Source organism: Sus scrofa, chromosome 17, assembly GCF_000003025.6.
Source record: "Sus scrofa isolate TJ Tabasco breed Duroc chromosome 17, Sscrofa11.1, whole genome shotgun sequence".
Taxonomy (NCBI): domain Eukaryota; kingdom Metazoa; phylum Chordata; class Mammalia; order Artiodactyla; family Suidae; genus Sus; species Sus scrofa.
Window position 1 is genome coordinate 5,014,912 of NC_010459.5, and position 19,904 is coordinate 5,034,815.

Below are 19,904 nucleotides of genomic sequence, written 5' to 3' on the forward strand. Positions count from 1 at the left end.
TTCGTGATATAAACAACCCCATATCCCCCGGATGGGAAGCCCCACAGACTGGAAACTAACTGGTTCAAAGAGACTCACCTACAGGAGTGAGAGTCCTGAGCCCCACATCAAACCCTCATATGCTGGGATCTGTCACTGGGAGAAAGAGCCCCTGGAGCATCTGGCATTGAAGGCCAGTGGGGCTTGTGCGCAGGAGCTCCACAGGACTGGGGGAAACAGAGACCCCATTCTTAAAAGGCGCACACAGACTTTCATGTGCACTGGGTCCCAGGGCAGAGCAAGGTCTCCATGGGAATCTGGGTCAAACCTGACTGCAGTTCTTGGAGGACATCCTGAGAAAACAGGGGTGAATGTGGCTTGTTGTGAGGGAAGGACATTGAAGGCAAAGCTCTCGGGAATATTCAGCAGCTGCCTTTCTCTGGAGGTGGCCATTTTGGGAAAATCTGGCCCCACCTGTCAGTCAGCCTGAGAAGCCCCAGGGCAAACAACAACCCAGGTGGGATCACAGCCCCGCCCCTCAGTAAACAGGCTACCTAAAGACCCCTCAGGCACACAGCTGACTCTAATCCCATCCAGAGACTAAGCCCACCCACCAGAGGGATTAGAATCAGCTCCACCTACCAGTGGGCAGCCCCTCCCATCAGGAAGCCTACAGCAAGCCCCCATACTGACTTCAGCCACAGGGGGGGCAGACACCAGAAATGAGGGAGGCTTCAGCTCTATTATCTGTCAAAAGGTCACCACACCAAAAACCTATACAAATGAAAAGACAGAGGACTATAACTGATTAGGGAGAAAGGAAAAACCCCAGAAAATCAGCTAAGCAATGAGGAGATTCTCAGCCTCCAGGAAAGACTTTCGACTGTTGATGCTGAAGATGATGCAAGACATTGGAAAGAAACTGAAGGCAAAGATGGGTAACTTACAGGAAACACTGACCAAAGAGATACAACATATACAACTTAAAGAGATGCAAAATACAGTAACAAATAAAAAATTCACTAGAAGCAGCTAACAGCAGAATACAGGAGGCAGAAGAACGAATAAGCGAGGTAGAGGACAGATTAGTGGAAATTATGGATGCAGAACAGAAAAGAGAAAAAAGATTGAAAACAAATGAAGAGAGTCTCAGAGAACTCTGGGACAACGTGAAACGCACCAACATCCATATTATGGGGGTGCCAGAAGGACAAGGGAGAGAGAAGGGGACAGAAAAAATATTCCAAGAGATAATAGCCAAAAACTTCCCTCACATGGGAAAGGAATCACTCACTCAAATCCAGGAAGCACAACGAGTACCATATAAAATAAACCCAAGGAGGAAGACACCAAGACACATATTAATCAAACTAACCAAAATTAAAGACAAAGAGAAAATCTTGAAAGCAGCTAGGGAAAAGAAACAAGTAACATACAAGGGAACCCCAATAAGGTTATCAGCAGATTTTTCTGCAGGCCAGAAGGGAGTGGCATGATATACTTAACGTGATGAAAGGAAAAAACCTCCAACCAAGAATACTCTACCCAGCAAGGCTCTCATTCAGATGTGAAGGAGACATCAAAACCTTCACAGATAAGCAAAAGCTGAGAGAATTCAGCAACACTAAACCAGCCTTACAACAAATACTCAAGGAACTTCTCTAGGCAGGAAAGAAAAGGCCACAATCAGAAACAAACATACCACAAATGACAAGGCTCACCAGTAAAGGTATATATACAGTAAAGATACAAAATCATCCAGGCACAATTATACCACCAAAATCAGAAATCATGAGAAGAGGTGGGTACAAAGGCGGGACACCGGAGATGAACTTGCAATTAAGAGGAACAACAACTTAAAACAATCTCATATACATATAGACTCATATCAAAACTTCAGAATAACTGCAAACCAAAAATCTACAATTGATACACAAACAAGGAATCTCTGGAGAAGAAATATATCTCATAGTAAATAAGTGCATAATCCACCATGAAGGGGGTCATTTGACATCATTCTTGGAATGCTGAAGTCTTCTTACATCTGATTCTGATTTCCTCTCCATCAAAGAATTTATGATAGTTATAATTAAATAATGCCACTATACGATTAAATAATACAGTTCTACAATTGTATTATTATAATCATTTCTCTCCATGGTACAATGTAAGGTCTACAATGTCTTGTTTATCACATCACCCAGAATGGTGTAATGCCTATATTGAAGAATCATGAAGATGTAACAAATTGTGAGGACATATTTATATAGTTACACTGTTTTTTAACCAATTTATGCATTTTATATTTTACTTATTTTCAGAGGGCGTATTATTTTTGCTATTCTTGCCAGTTGTTATTCTTTTTATTATGCTATATAAAATATTTAATGGTATATATGGCTTTCTTCTTTATAAATTTTAGTTGCATAATATACACAATTTTAATATAATGCTAATTTTTAAAGAAAAATTGAAATGTAATAGACAATACTAAATAGTAAAGATGAATGCCATACAAAATGGGATAAAGTATAGAATAAATTTCCTATTTGTCTCAGCATATTTTCCATTCCACTTCTCCAAAGGGAGTCACTTAATCTGTTTCTTAAGATCCATGATATAATAATCTGTGTGAATGTAATTGTGTTTAAATATATGTATTTAATCTGTAAAAATAAAAATAAAATTTCAAAAAAAAAAAAAGTTCCTTGGAGAAAACATAAATTTGTATCTACTAGAAAAAGTTACTTTCTTCTCGTTGAGACAGTATAAAACTAGTGGAGACTATTTTATTTGAACTGACCATTTCCAAAATTAAATCTGTTATTATATATACCACAGTTAAAATCATCTTATGAAAATTTCAAAAATGTTTTTTCATTTGCAGTTCATAAGTCACTTTGCTGTTAAGTTTTTGACTTTATAAAAAGTTCACATTTTGGGAGTTCCTGTTGTGGCTCAGTGGGTTACAAACCAGGCTAGTATCCATGAGGATGCAGGTTTGATCCCTGGCCCTGCTCAGCGGGTTAAGGATCTGGTGTTGCCATGAGCTGCGGTGTAGGTCACAGACAAGGCTCAGATCCCAAGTTGCTGTGGCTGTGGTGCAGGCTGGCAGCTACAGCTCCCATTTGACCCCCGGACTGGAAACTTCCATATGCCATGGGTGCAGCCCTAAAAAGCAAAAAAAAAAAAAATCCACATTTCATCTATTCTTTCCCTCTTGATAAAAACAATACAGTTTTAATCTGAGTTTCTAATTTACTTTCCTGGTTATACAGTAACTACCCCCTGCCCTATCCCTCAGTGAATGCCTGAAACTGGATAGTACCAAACCCAGGATATATATATATTTTTTGCTATACATACATACTATGGTGAAGTTTCATTTATAAATTAGGCACAATGAGAAGATACCTGAACTGCCAGCATCACTGTCCTTGCACTCTGGGGCCATTATAAAATAAAATAGAGGTTACTTGAACACAAGCATTGTGATACCGGACAGTCAATCAGTGATTAACAGGCAGGTACACTGGATGAAGGGATGATTCTAGTCCCAGGCGGGACAGAGAGGGATGGCGTGAGATTTCATCATACAACTCAGAATGGCCCACAACCTAAAACTTATTATGGGAGTTCCCTGGCGGTCCAGTGCTTAGGACTCAGTGCTTTCACCACTGCAGCCTGGGTTCAATCCCTGGTCTGGAAACAGATCCCACATCAAACCATTGCATGCCACAGCCAGCCAAAAGAAAAAAAAAAAAAAAAAAAAAAAGATGACCAAAAACACAACAAAAAATTGTTTACTTCTGCAATTTTCCATTTAATATTTTTGGACCATGACTGACGTCAGATAACTGAAATTGTGGAAAGTGAAACCATGGATAAGAGGAGACTACAGTGTTTGCTGTTCTTATTAGGACAGTACATCCACCGTAGATGTCTTTTACCTTTTAAATGCAAACATCACTTTCTCTGACTCCAGGAATCATCCTTCCATATCCGTGTGTCCCAGTCTGCCTACCTGTCTGTGGACATCAGGCAGAAACTGAGCAAAACGGACTTGTACCTGTCTATGTCAGCTGATGACATTAAACGATTAAAGCGATGTCCTGAAGAATTATAGACGTGTGGCTAAAACACTCTTCAAAATTACGAAAGCCCACCTGAAATTCCCAGTTACAAAAATCTTTAAATAAAAATTAAGCACTGAAACACTTACTTGAGTTCTTGTCTCTCCTTCTGGCTGTTACACAGGAAGTTCCCAAACTGGCAGGAATAGATGTGATGTTGAATATGAATCAGAAACCTCTCGTTGAACTCAAAGGCACAGGGAAACTGTTCCATTAACTGCCAGACACACTCAATGAACTGGTCAATAACTGGAGAGATTTCTTTGGGATCACCGTCTAGGTTGCCATATCTGTTAAAGTAGTAGAGGCTTCATGTCCAAGTTTTTTTGTTTTTTTTTTTTGTTTTTTGTTTTTTTTTTAAATTAGAAAGCTATACAGGTAAAAGCAATCATAAAAGCAACCCTAGTTCCTAAACAGATCTGATCTTATAAACTAAAATGCAGAAGAAGTGGAAAAAATAACTTCTAAAACCCCAATTTCAAGAGAAACTTTGTAGGGAGGGTCTGGGCAGAGAAGGGACACGTTTTCATGCTGTAATACAAAAGCAAGTGCTAGTGTTGAAGGCAAAATTCCAGGAGTCTTCCTGTGGAAAAAGAGCATCCTTTAACTCAAATTTTAAAAGTACAGCAGAACTTTTGCAAATAAATCCTCCACTTTCTTTTCATTAGTGAGTGGGAGTGTGGGGAGAAATGCCTAAGCAATTTTAGAGTTTTTCACTTTTGCATTGTTTTGTTAGGAAGAAATGAGGAAGAAAGACAACTTGAAGAAACTGTGATTCCCCAAGTTTCTAGGGATATTTTCATTTCTAGAGCAGAGTTAAAACTTGTCCACATAATTTATTCCACATGACCTCAGATTCCCATATGCCTTTATATCTCCTGTATCTTTGCTTTTCAAGAGTAAATCAGAATCTCCTCCCTCACATTTGTACTGATATTAAAATAAAGATTGCTTAGTCCTTCACACTATTGCATGGATTTTAGAAAGAATCCAAAGGAATGATTTGGGTGGCATCAAATACAGAATGTATTCTTCTAAGCAACGGATAATCAATGTGGGGAACAGAAATGAGCAAGGATGGGTTGGGCAGTTTTTCCATGGGTGGAAACATTAGAAACTGTCTGAAGACCTCTCAAAGGATTTAGTCCCTCTTACCTTTAGTAGCTTTAAACAGAGTTGTCCTAGAGTTCCCGTCATGGCTCAGTGGTAATGGACCCAACTAGGATCCATGGGGATGTGGGTTTAATCCCAACTTGCTAAGTGGGTTAAGGATCCAGCATTGCTGTGAGGTGTGGTGTATGTATATGTAGACCAGCAACTGCAGCTCCGATTCGACCCCTAGCCTGGGAACTTCCATATGCTGCTGGTAAGGCCCTTAAAAAAAAAAAAAAAAAAAAAAAAAAAAAAAGAAAGTTGCCCAATATAGTCTTTCCTCACAAAACACATATCAGCCATTTCTATGTCCTTCCTTCCTCACTCCCTCACTCTCTCCCTTCCTTCCTCCCTCCTTTCCTTCCTATCTTGCCACATCTGTGGCATAGGGAAGTTCCCAGGCCAGGAGTCGAATAAATGTGGAGCCATAGCCACCAGCCTACACCACAGCCACAGCAACTTGGGATCCGAGCTGCATCTATGACCCATACCACAGGTCATGGCAACGCCAGATCTTTAACCCACTAAGTAAGGCCAGGGATCAAACCCACATCCTCAAGGATATTAGTCAGGTTCCTTACTGCTGAGCCACAGCAGGAACTCCAGCCATTTCTATATTCTGTCTGTCCATATAGCCTCTATCTCAGAGATCCTAACTGCCTGGCAGACAATGGAACCCCCCGAAAGTGAAAATAATTGTGATCTTCAAGTTACTTAATTGTTTGGGGGTTTTAATTTTTTCATTGGAAAAATCAAATCATTGTGCTTTCCTCAAAAAATAATAAAAAAAAAAAAAAAAAAAAAAAAAAAAAAAAAAAAAAAAAAAAAAAAAAAAAAAAAAAAAAAAAAAAAAAAAAAAAAAAAAAAAAAAAAAAAATCATTGTGCTTTCCTCAAAAAATAATTATAAAAACAGAATTCCCAAAAATGACACAATAAATACTCAACTGATGTGAAATGCAAAAATTATAAAAATATGGGCAGCTCCATAAATTCAGTTTATTTTAGGAAAACATTCAATCAAAAATGTAAATCAAAAAAATCTAAATTACTATCATCATGCTACCTCAATTTAAATTTTAGCTCCCAAAGACGAGACCATTTTATACCAGCTGCAACACATAACATTCAGGGATGAGAGACACAAGAACAGCACTCAGGCATTACCATCAACACTGATCAAAGGAGGCCAACAGCTTCTGTTTATGGAAAGCCCAGTCGATGGGCTAGTGGGCAAGGAGCCAGGTTAGTTACATAGTTGGCTTTAAAAACCCTTCTACAATCCTATGCAACAGAGAGGGTCTCCCCTTCTCACAAATGGGAGACCAACCCTCAGGACAGATGCCCAAGGCCACACAGTAAAGGCCACAGCCTGAACTTGGGGTTGGACCTGCTGGACTCAAAGCCTCAGCCATTATCCTACAGTAGCTCTCCAGAGACATGTGGGACAGACCTTTCCTGTGACACAAATGCCCTAGAATGAGCCCAATTTCACTCCCAGGGTGGAAGACCAAAGAGGAACTGTCCCAAAGACATTTCACAGCTTGCAGCTTAACATGAATGTTCACTCTTCAAAAATGGAATAATTTAGTAAATCAAATGTGAGTAGAAGGAAGGGAGAGCCCATCCTTCCTGGATCGATTAATGAACAGACTTCTCTGTCTCTTCTGGAACAATTAACACTAATTAGTTCCGCTCAGTAAATACCAAGAGCACTCAGAGTTAGAACGTCTTTATCTGTGATACAACATATATGACAAAATTTTTACTTTCTGAATCAGATACACAAGGAAACTTTAAAAACAAGGCTATTTTCCCCAACTCAACTGAGAACTGCAGAAACGGATTTATTTTATCTTAAGATTTTAAAATATTTCTTACCTGTGATTAAACTTATGACCAAAGGAAATCCAGTCCTTTTCGATTAATACCTACACAAGAAAGAATATAAGTATCATGGAGAGAGCAAACGAGGGAAAATAAGAGACAGAAACCAGAGTAACCATTGTGGCTCAGTGGGTTGAGAATCTGACACAGTGTCTGTGAGGACTCGGGTTTGATCCCTGGCCTTGCTCATTGAGTTAGAGATCCAGCGTGGCCACAACCTGCAGCGTAGGTCATAGATGCATCTGGGATCCCACGGTGCTGTGTCTGTGGTGTAGGCCAGCAGCTGCAGCTCCAGTTCAACCCCTAGCCTGGGAAATTCCACATGCTGTGGGTGCGGCCCTGAAAAGAAAATAAATAAATGTAATGTAATTTAAAAAGAGACCAGAACCAATAATTCTGAAAGAGTCAGAAGATTCTTAGAGCAGGAGTCACCGTGGGTTTGGAGCACATTGGAAGTCTCAGCCCTGCTTTGGAGTTAGGGGTAACATGAGTTTATACTCTCAGATTGTCTGGATTTTTAAAAAATATTAATCAAATAATATAGGACAGTGCCTATATCCCCGTCAACACCACCAATGCTCTAAAATGGCCAGAGATTTCCCTTAAAAAAAAGGATTAGTTGAAGTTTGGCTCTAACAACTCGTAAACTGAACTGGGAGGAATCAAACAGAGCCAGTGGTGGTGAAGGATGGTGTGAAGGAGAGGCCCTGGCTGTGTGTGACTCAACCTCCACACTCCAGATATAAATGAAGGACTCCAGCCCCTAACCTCAGTCCAGTGTCACTCTGAAGTCCCAGGACTGTTACAGTAATAGGAAGTTCTCTGACACTTTCCAAAAAAGAAAAAAGGCACGAGAGCAGAAACCTGCTACTTCTCTTGTGCCCAGACTGTCCGCTGCTAGTACTCGATAAGGAGACCCAGCAGTGGAGCCACCCCGTCAGGCTGCCGGTCAGCATCTCTCCCAAACATGGACTTGGGATCCTCTGAAGCTCCTTCTACCAAATCATGTTCAAGAGGCACGAACTAAGTAACCTCCCAGCCACTAGCAAGACCCTGCAGTCATTAGCTAAAGCTTCACCATTCCAGGCAACTACACAAATATTCTGCAGTTGGAAGCGGCATGTCAAGTTTTGATGCACAGCTAAAAGCTGCAAAGTCTAGGAGAGGATATATGCATAATTTCAGCAAAGAACACAAAAACACGAAGAAATTTTTGATATTCTCATCCAGAGTTGTGAAGGACGACTTAAAATATAAAAGCACTAAGGAAAACATGTTCTCCTGCGGCAAGTGTTTTCTATGAGTCATATTACCCCAAACTTGAAAATACATGTCGAACTTGCAGTGTATTTATTCAAATGATGTATAAAAGTATTTTACAAACCACTGGATATTTACTTTATATTTGCTCCCCAATTTGCCTTTAATAGCATTGTTGTGAACTGGTTCCAAAATCCCCAGAAATTCACCTCCTATTCCAAGCTTATTTTAACTTTCCCCTTTAATTTTTTTTTTTTTTCCCCACTGTACAGCAAGGGGGTCAGGTTATCCTTACATGTATACGTTACAATTACAGTTTTTCCCCCACCCTTTCTTCTGTTGCAACATGAGTATCTAGACATAGTTCTCAATGCTATTCAGCAGGATCTCCTTGTAAATACTTTCCCCTTTAATTAATCTTGCTGACTTACTAAGAGAAAAATAATGTTGAGGAGCAGGAGGGAAAGATGCCATTCGTTGCCAAAAGAGAGGTCCATTTTGTCTGGGCTCTGCATGTGTAGGCAGTGGCCTGCTGGCCGCACTCACCATGAAGCCCTTCAGGGTCCGGTAGTGAGGATCCAGCAGGAGGCTGGCCACCGAGCACACCTGGGCTGTTCTGTCCCAGCCATCAGAACAGTGAACAAGCACGCTGGCCCCTTCCTCTGAAACTGCCTAAAAAAGGAAAGGGAAAAAAAAAAAAAGGATTGGCAAAGAGTCACACAGAATGGCTATCAGTAAGAAAAATCTCTCAGAATTAGATTTGTTCTTGGACTCACAGAAAGAACCAGAAAAAGATATACAGGCAACCCCCCCCTCCAAATTCAGAGATCCCGCAGTGGCACAATAGGATCAGCAGCATCTCTGGAGTGCTGGGACACAGGTTCAATCCCCAGCCTGGCACAATGGGTTAAGGATCTGGTGTTGCCACAGCTATGGAGTAGGTCACAACTGTGGCCTCAATCTGATCCCTGGGCCAGGAGCTCCACATGCCATGGGGCAGCCAAAAAAGAAAATAAACAAAAACAACAACAAAACAGAATCATTTATTTATTGAGTGTTCACACCCCCTCTAATTAGGGCAGAGCCAGGGAGTAGTTTGGTGCCAATAACTAAAACATAACATCCCTTTCCTTATGTCCATAAGCCACCACCCTGGCCACCTCACAAGCTTCTGCACCACATATAACATGCCTCCCACCCACCTCCCACCCTCCCTCCTCCCCACTGGGTTTCCACTGAAGCCTTTCCAATACTGAAACTCTGGGGCTGCTGCTGCCTCAATCATTCTCAAAAAGGAAAAGACAAGCAGGAGTTCCCATCGTGGCGCAGCGGAAACAAATCCAAGTAGGAACCATGAGGTTGCGGGTCTGATCCCTGGCCTAGCTGCTCAGTGGGTTAAGGATCTGGCACTGCCATGAGCTGTGGCGTAGGTCGCAGATGCAGCTCGGATCTAGTGTTGCTGTGGCTGTGGTGTAGGCTGGCAGCTGCAGCTCCAATTCGACCCCTAGCCTGTGAACCTCCATATGCCAAGGATGCGGCCCTAAAAAAAAGACAAAAGACAAAAAAAAAAAAAAAAAGGAAAAGACAAGCAAATTATAAACTGTAAAATATGAAGGTAGAGATGAAAGGTTAAGAACCAAGTAATGGCTCCAGGGCTGGGGAAGGAGGAGGAAACAAAGGTAAAATTATAGCAGCAAGTCTCTACTGAGAAAAGAATCTCCACATGCTATGGCAACTGTGCACAATTTTTAGCTGAGGATCTCAGCAGGAAATGCAGATTGAGAAACATGGTGGAGATTATGTCACACCATTTATCACTACCTAAAATTCCATTTTTATTCAGGTCTCCATTTTCTGTCTCCCACACCAGGACATAAAGAAAAAAACTGCTCTGGCTGATTTGGCATTGCATCCTAGCATCTAGAAAAGTGGCCGGCACTGAACAAGTATTTGTTAAATAAATGAAATCTCTAATAAAGTGGAACATACCATGTCATTAGAAAAGACAGAGTTGTCTTTAGGTATAAATCTGAGGGGAATTTATTTTAAAGAAAAAAAAAAAAAACACTGAACAACAAAATAGATAATGCACTTTTTTGTTTGTTTGTTTTAAGCAGCTTTTATGGAAGTTGCAGCAAAATCTTCCTCTGGCAGAATGGAATCTACCTGCCAGGTTCAGGATCATGACTTTTGTTTATGCCATTACTGAAATTGAGGATTATGAAGATGGAAGCCCCAGGCCTGGACCACTGAAATGACTCTCGTTTGGTTATAATCTGCTATAGAAAATCCCTTCCTCCACCCAGGACCAAGACTAACTGAGGAGAGACTATTGTGAAAGATTTTTACCACTTGATTGCCTTGATGATATACTATTGACTGAGCAACGTCCTCTCGCACAAAGTCCCATCTTCAGAAGGCAAACTTCTTAGGAGTTCCCATCATGGCTGAGTGGTAACAAATCCAACTAATATCCATGAGGATGCAGGTTCGATCCCTGGCCTGGCTCAGTGGGTTAGAGATCCGGCATTGCCGAGAGCTGTGGTGTAGGTCACAGAGGCAGCTTGGATCTTGTGTTGCTGTGGCCGTGGTATAGGCTGGCAGCTGCAGCTCCCTTCAACCCCTAGGCTGGGAATTTCCATATGCTGTACCTTCGGCCCTAAAAAGAAAAAAAAAAAAGGCGGCGGCGAACTCCTCGGAGGTATGCAAAGCCAGCCCCCACTTGGCATCTCCAGATTAGCAAAGGAGAGCTCCTGGAGAGGGAGAGGATCTCCAGCCAGGAGTCAGGTGCATGGCTGCTCTGCCCCATAACTTACACACCTGCAATCACCTACCTTTGCTATGAAGATTCCTGCATCCATGATGGCCTTAATGTGCCTCAACCAGCCAGAGTTCTCCAGTCCCCACAGAAAATCACTCATGGAGGGAGATTTCAGTTCACACACTGCAAGATAAATCACGTTATAGAGGCAAAATACAGGTCAGCTCTCATTTCACAAGTGATGGTTTGTTTACAGTTCCTTCACTGTGGTATTTTCTGGAAGACTTGAGTCAAGACGTAAGTGCCCAAGCATACTAATCCTGATTCTACTGAACCAAGGAAGGCTTTTCTATCTTCTTTGGTCCCAGGGGATGCGGCATCTGTTTAGAAGTATTACACTGGTAAACCTTAAGGTCTAATATTAATGAAAATCCTTGAATGTTGCCATGGTAAAAGTAACAGAAGATTTTTCTTCCAGCAAAGATATTCAAAAGTGGTCACCAACGAGCACTTGAGTAAGAGTGCTATGGAAGAAAGGACTTAGATACCCAACTCTGGGACTTTCCCAGTTAGAACCCCATCATTCAAGCCTTGCAGTTCAAGGACTGCTGTAAAACCGCAAAACAGAACTGCCCTAAGAGTCTTAGATGGAAGTGAAGGAACTCCTGCCAACAACCCTACCCAATGGGAGTAAAGCATGTGAACTTAAATATGAGACCTATACCTCTCAACGCTCCTAGAGCATCAGGCTGGGGGTCTTCCCTTGATTGAGAATGGAGATAACCTGTATTTTTCAAAACTAAGCCAGGTATGCAAACCCATCCATAATATTATCATAAGTAATTTCATCTCAGGAGCTTATCTTTTAGTTAACATGCAGCGTGAAAAAGCTTTGGACCTCAGTGTTCTGTCTACCTATCACAAATATAACATTCCAAAGTTTATGGGGTTTATACATACAAAGCCCTTCTGAAGAATCCTATAAATCCATTAAGAAAAGAAATAACATTCCATAGATTTTGTCTAAGTGTATTTTACTCTGTGCATCAGTGACACATGCAGGGAAGAGGGAGTCTGATCTTCCAACTCTGTCAGTAATTAACAGTATAATTCTGCTCAGGTCATTTAAACCCTTTGGACCTTGATTTCTTCATTTTAAAACAGGGAAGGTGCACTGAATTATATTTAAGTACCTTTATATATGATTCAATTTTGTTAAGACCAAATTCAACTTCGTTAAGTCTTTGAAAGCATCATGCATTTGCAATACATAATAACCATTAACAATGTTTATCAACTATGCCAGATAACAGACAGTTCACTGGTACTTCCTGCAACATAAGAGCCACGCACACAAAAAACCCCACAAGTAGTTAAATTCTGAGTCAGAGGTGTCAGCAATGATAAAGGAAATAATGCTGAGATTTCTAGCAAAAGGCCCATCTTAAGAAAACCCTCCTGTGTTCCCCTAGACTTTAGTTTTATATAACTAACCCATACACCTTAGAATCATGATGTGTATGCAGGCAAGAGCAGATGCTACTGTTGAAGGGCATGAGCTTCTCAAATTCCAGCTCCTTCCCCACCGGGTGTGTGACCTGGGCCAGGTACTGAGCCTTCATCTTCTCAATGAGGGGAAAACACCTCCCTCAGATAATTCTCAAAGGATGAAATAATACACATAACTTATGCTGGCAGATAGCAGGTTCAAGCACGGTAGCCACGATATACATTTTCTCATTTGTTCATCCAGCTGGTTTCCTTAGAAGCAGGGGGCATTAGGCTCATTCCAATTTATGAAAGCTGAAGTTCCTGTCATGACTCAGTGGTTAACGAACCCAACTAGTATCCCCGAGGATGAGGTTTCAATCCCTGGCCTTGCTCAGTGGTTAAGGATCCAGCGCTACTGTGAACTGAGGTGCAGGTGGCAGATGCAGCTCAGCCCCTGAGTTGCTGTGGCTTTGGAGTAGGCTGGCAGCTACAGCTCCGACTGGACCCCTAGCCTGGGAACTTCCATATGGCACAGGTGCGGCCCTAAAAAGCAAAACAAAACAAAACAAACAACAACAAAAAAAACTTCACCATCCAAAGTTGCAGCTTCTAGTCACATGCGGCTACTGGACCCCTGAGATGTGGCAGGTCTGAATTGAGACAGGCTGTGCATATAAAATACATCCCAAATTTTATTTTATTTTTATTTATTTATTTATTTATTTATTTTTGTCTTTTTGCCATTTCTTGGGCCGCTCCCGCGGCATATGGAGGTTCCCAGGCTAGGGGTCGAATCGGAGCTGTAGCCACCGGCCTACGCCAGAGCCACAGCAGCGCAGGATCCGAGCCATGTCCGCAACCTACACCACAGCTCACGGCAACGCCGGATCCTTAACCCACTGAGCAAGGGCAGGGACCGAACCCGCAACCTCATGGTTCCTAGTCGGATTCGTTAACCACTGCGCCATGATGGGAACTCCTATATCCTAAATTTTAAAGACTTAGTATGAAATAAAGAATAAAAACTATCTCACTAATAGATGAAATGATAATATTTTATATGTACTGGGCTAAAAGCAATGTATTATTAAAATTAATACACCTACTTTTTAAATTTTTTTTTTTTTTTTGTCTTTTTGCCTTTTCTAGGGCCGTGACCTTGGCATATGGAGGTTCCAGGCTGGAGGTCTAATCACAGATACAGCCGCTGGCCCGCGCCACAGCCACAGCAATGAGGGATCCGAGCTGCGTCTGCGACCTACACCACAGCTCATGGCAACGCCGGATCCTTAACTCACTGAGCAAGGCCAGGGATCGAACCCGCAACGTCATGGTTCCTAGTTGGATTCGTTAACCACTGCGCCACGACGGGAACTCCTTAAATTGTTTTTTAATGTGGTTACTAGAAAATTTTAAATTATAGATGTTGTCCACACTTTGACCTCCTTCACACTTCTGGGACAGCAGTGATTTAGACTGCTCAGGGAACATTAGTCTGATTTGTACGCTTCAAACACTTTTGCACATGTGCCCCTCCAGTGATTTTTAAAACTACGTACCCTCATGTGCAGCTTGGAATGATGCATCGTAATGAGACTGGAAGGGTGTTTGCGCTTTGCAAGGCAGCAGAAAGGTACCTGGTGAGGTGAGACAGGCTGCTGGCTCACACCTTGTCTACAGCATCTCTAAGGCAGGCGGTATTTTAGGAAGGAGCATGTGCAGAAATCAGGGCCAGAAAGCTATTCAGCCAGGATGTCTCAGGAAATCTTCCCATGTGTTCAGGGGGTGTACAAGCAGCATGGAGATAGACGCTCAATCTGCAGCCATGGGCAGAGCTGGTTCCAGTGAGAGAGTGAGCCAGGCACCACTCTGTTCTCGGGGGTTGCTCTGTCCTTGGGGATGCTGCTGCAGTACCAGCCAGGCACTCCACACAACCAGCCTTGGTCTCTGTCCCAGCCCTGGCCATGACTCAGACGCTCAACCTAATCCTAAAACACGCACATTTCACATTCCCGTGGTGGGGTGTCTCAGGACCCACTGAGGCCTTTAAATCCCCTACAGACAGCATTCACTTGCAAACAGTTGGGTTGTTTTTGTTTTTTCACTTTTTTTTTTTCCAATGAACCGGCCAAACTTTCTGGTTGTTCCAATGGGACTTGGGGCTAGCTGGCATCTTCCTTCATTTCAGAAAGTCCAGGGAACTGGAGGGATATCTCGGCACCTGACTCTAGAGCTCAGTCCAAGAACAAATGATCCTTTTCGCCCTCTCTTCTCACCAGGCATGGAAATGACAGCAAGTTTAAAAATAAAGATGCCATGCTTTCCAGCTAACCTGGGCCTTGGCAAGAGAGGACGGACCAGCTGGCAGAACAAGGCCCTGCAATGTGCGGGAGAGGCTGCCCTCTGCCCTGAGCTCTGGCCTGAGTCAACCCCCTTCCTTCCACACCAAGAATGGCCCTTTATTAGCATGTCTGCTTTCAGAAACATTAAACGTGAGTCCATTCAGCAAAATAGCCTCCCCAGGTTTCCTGCAAGGTGACTGCTGAGAGGGTATTTTACCCCAATGCTGAGTGGCAGCTGTGAAGAACAAACAGCCCTGCAGGTGATAAACACACATGGGCAGATGGGGGACACTCGAGACTGAAACAACTCCTGGATTTTTAAATATAAAACTGGTGAGTTTGTTTGAACAAACTCAGGATAAGGCAGAAACACTGACCTGTTCACTCTGGTTGCCAAGTCCAAGCCAATATTGACAAACCATTCTGCTGAACAAAGCTCATTTCAGCTGACCTCAGAGGCATAAGCCACAGATGACAGCAAACCATACTTACTAACCGGGAGTTTAATGCCCAGGTCCAGTGATATCTGTTTCACATAACAGGGCAGCTGTATCCCACAAACATAAACATAACCCTCAGAAAAGACAAGATGATTATGGTGCCTGAGGAAATATGAAATGTGTTTGGAAGGAAATGAACCTCCAATGATCTTCCTTAAATACTTCTTATCTCACTTCTTCCTATACAGGGGCTGGTGGGGCCAGTGAGGGTGCAAAGTCGCCATGTGAACCCTGTGGGAGTGGTCTTGTCTCCTAAGATCTCACGTTGACATGTACATGGCACTCCCTTAATTGCCAGCCTGACACACAACCGAGTTCTCTTCAGGTGTGATTTGTCTCTTTCCCATTCTGAAGTCAAGAAGCCAAGCCCAACCAATGAAATGGTCTTCAAAGAACTAGCAAAATGATGATAATCTCCCTTGACTAAGCATCCCAGCAGGTGCAACCATCCAAGGGGACTTAATTCTGGCCTGTACAAGGGGGATGTTTGGTAAAGCCCATTTTGTAGTCTGCCCTGTTTACTTAGAGCCCATCATGGTGACACAGAATAAACTGCAGTGAACTGTGTTGAGTTCACTGCTGTCAGTGGCTCCCCCCACCTAACTCCACCCATGCCAACTGACGTGGACCCTCTTTATAGAGCACTTTACATTAACTGGACAGATCTGTAAATAAGCTTCTCCACTGGACAACCAACAAAGTTAATGCTTATTCTTTGAAACAGTTCCGGCTTTGTTGGTAATGCTATTTTCTGAGATCTCCACACAATTAATAATTCCACAATTATTAATAAGCCATTTTTGAATACTCTTGTTCTCCTTTAAAGAATTTGACGATAATATAGAATGGCAAGGTGCAACCCAGCCTAAATGCTGTATACCTGCTTGCATTAGCATCATAGATAATAGTATATACAAACACACATGTGCATGAGTGTGTCTAGCTACTAAAAACATGTATGCATATGCAAATGAATGTACACATACACACACACTCCAGTAATACTAACTGCCCGAAGAAAATCAAGCATCAGCCTCACAAAAGAATGCCCCAATGACATTTATTAGCTTTGCATATGAATTTTGTGCCTAAGGACACAATGCTCAGAACATAAGTTTTAAACTATATATGCCCATTTATATTACTTTTCCATATATAAGGCTTGGGGGGCTTGGTCATTTTCTCTCAATGAGCAGGAACTCAACTAATTAGAGCTTAAGGAATGATAAAGTCTAAAGCAGAAGCGTAAGGCCAATGGAACAGAGAGGTCTAGTCTGGGAGGAGGAAGGGGCGCTGGGAGGCTGGGAAGACGGGTTGATGTGATGTGTTAGTGTAGATGTTGGAGTGATGAGTGCATATTGTGTGAGATTAAGATGCTGGCAGCAAGTAACTGAAGTGTGGAATCAACAGTGTGGGTAACCGAGGACCCAACAGGTAGAGATCCTCACGGTGGCTGAGGAGAGCAGCCAGGACCAACGCACTCACCCAACCTGAAACCATACTGTCACCTGCAAGCAGATACTGAACTGCCAAATCTCAGCTACAGCCCGATGGAAAAACAGCTGGCCATGTCGCTAACATGAGTCATGTCTATCTTTAGCTTTATGGGAGACACTTTCTTTTACAAGTCCTCCCTTTATCAAAGGCCCTAGGGTATCCAAAAACTAGCTGTCATGACGAACAAAACAGAAACAATAATGCTAAGGGTGAAAAATTTTAAATTAATCTTTGAATTGTCCCAGTGAAGCATCCTGAGGATAAAAACAAACACTCTTCTCTCATTAAATCCGTTTACACTACTCGCTCACTCTTCTGTTTTCTCTTGTCCTCTCCTTTGTGAAAGTCACCCAGAGATGAAGTCTTTGGCCTTGACATTGATCAAAACATTCAACCGTCTGACTAACCCAAGGACAGCCCTCAGGCAGAGCGCTGACAAGCAAGGGTCATGCTGTTTTCCTGCAATGATTTCTGCCCTAACCCAAAATCTATAATAGCATTTTGTATTAGTGAATCAAGCATTTTTCTATCCAACGCCCAGCACAAAGAAAACTCTCGATAACTCGCTGATGTACAGATGAAGGTCTGAGATAACTATGTAGTCCTAATTATTAAGTACTGTACTTAAACAGGGGTACTCTACCTACATTTTCTACCAAATAGGGTACATTTACTCCCAATGTGCAGACTGCCAGGAAGCCTACTAAGTCATCCATGGTTACTTCCAGCCATAACTGAGCTGGAATCCAGGCCACAACACAGACCCCAAAGGCTCATGCTCTGCCTTGGTGCTTAGAGCATTACTGCCTAGACCAGAAGACACCATCCAGCCCTCTTCAGCCACATTCTACATCCTCTTACAGCACCACAGAGAGCAAGGTGCATTTCTTTCTTCCAAATGACCATGAATTGATAACGAGTGGAGCCTGACAGACAGATCTGTTGGTCTAGCAAGACACTCATTAAAAACTTCCTGGTGGATGGAGCCATTCAGTCCACTTTAATGGGAAAGTGGGTTTACTACGTGGAAATTAGTAATCTCAGGAATTAATAATGGGGGAAAAGTCAGAAGACAAACGAAAAAAGATCAACCTTCATAGCCTTTTGTGAGCTCGTATCTGTAGAACTTCACGGCATAAACTTGTCGGCAATGGGAGTTCCCGTTGTGGAGCAGCGGAAATAATTCCAACTAGTATCCACAAGGATGCAAGACTGATCCCTGACCTTGCTCGGTGGGTCGGGGATCCAGCATTGCATGAGCTGTGGTGTACGTTGCAGATGCAGCTCAAATCCCACATGGCTGTGGCTGTGGCAAAGGCCAGCAGCTGCAGCTCCAATTCGACCCTAGCCTGGGTCCTTCCACATGCCGTGGATGCAGCCTTAAAAAGCAAAACAACAACAACAACAAAAACCCAAAAAACTTATAGGCAATGTAACAGGAAATACTTAAACATGAACAGCTTAAATCTAAGTATCTATAAAGGGTTGAACTCTTCCATTTCTTACAGCCACCACCTCGTAAAGAAATGAGGTGAGGAGAGGGTAGCAAATAAAAAGGACAGTGGAACTGGGAGCTACAAACTTACCTCTGAGGAAAGAGAAATATTTCATGGAAACTATGGAGATGAGTGTGTGAGGGACTGTTCCCTTTCAGACCTGGGTGCACCCAGGACAACGTGGGAGGGACACTGGAGCAGGTAGTCCTAAAAAACGATACTCACTGCACGGTGGCTCATGTGACATACACCAACTTATCTGGGCTCAATAGTCCCTTCCACTCTCAACCAAGTTGGAATAATCAGGCCTCAGAACCTTCACACAGAGATGTGCAGATCAGGTATCAGCTTGGGCCACCTGACTGTACCCCAAAGCTTTCTCCGTCAATGCCACCAATTCTAGGGGACATGACAGAAGTGCTTATCACTTGGGACCTGCTAAAGGGATTCCAGTCTTTTCAGCTGAGTCTGACAAACAGCCCTTCACTACAGAGCTGTCCAAACCGCTGAATGGGCACCGGGCCTCTGCACCCGTGCCTGGGTGTGCTCCAACCTGATCCGGGGTCACACCGAGGTTGGTATTGCTGTCAAACTGCTGTGAAAATGCCTACAGGGCCCCACCTGGGGCTTATGAAATTATTTTTGATGAACTTGCGCTGCGTGGACACAGACAACATCACAAGACAAGCACTTTTGTGCCTGTGAAACTGTGCTTACTCCATGTCTCCTGAATGAAGAAATTAAGAAGTTATCTGTAACAAGTAGGGGACCAATCAACTACCTGCCTAGCTGCCTGGGTTAATTAACCCAGCTGCCTGGGTCCATTAACTTCTCCATTTTACGCAGTACTGACTTTAAACTACAATCTTATTTCCCAAGAAAAAGCAAAATCCACCTTACACTGGATAGCACTTTATAGTTTGCAAGAAATCTTTTAAAATAAGTCTGTAAGTTAGCCACCATATATAGCTTACATGGTTTTACAAGTACAGGAAACGAGGTTTGTTCGTGTTTATTCAGAGACTAAGACAAGAACCCAAACCCACATCTTCAGACATTCAGGCCAGGGCACTTTCTACCCAAGCCCCTACCTAGAGAGGTTGTATAGCCAAAGAGTGTGGTGTCAGGATTCATACTAATGAGGTGAAAATTGTGGTTCCACTTACTGCTGTGAATTTATGTAAGTATCTGAGGCACTGTGCCTCAGTTTCCTTATTTGTAAAATGGGGCTAGTAAGAACAGCTACAGGAGTTCCCATTGTGGCTCAGCAGGTTAAGAACACAACATAGTCTCAGTGAGGATGTGAGTTCGATCCCTGGCCTCACTCAGTGGGTTAAGGATTCAGGATTGCCTCAAGCTGCCGCATAGGTGGCAGATGCGGCTCAGATCCTGAGTTGCTGTGGCTGGG

The 19,904-nt window shown here is 42.7% G+C and overlaps 1 protein-coding gene across 1 annotated transcript in view; it reads right to left on the bottom strand.

Annotated features, from left to right (window-relative positions):
• The window catches only part of MTMR7 (myotubularin related protein 7), a 114,808-nt gene that overhangs the window by 7,352 nt on the left and 87,552 nt on the right, over positions 1–19,904 (bottom strand). The window contains 4 exon segments of the mRNA XM_003134197.6: positions 4,202–4,402; positions 7,144–7,193; positions 8,956–9,081; positions 11,244–11,353. Of these exon segments, the coding sequence (XP_003134245.4) occupies positions 4,202–4,402; positions 7,144–7,193; positions 8,956–9,081; positions 11,244–11,353 (487 nt within the window).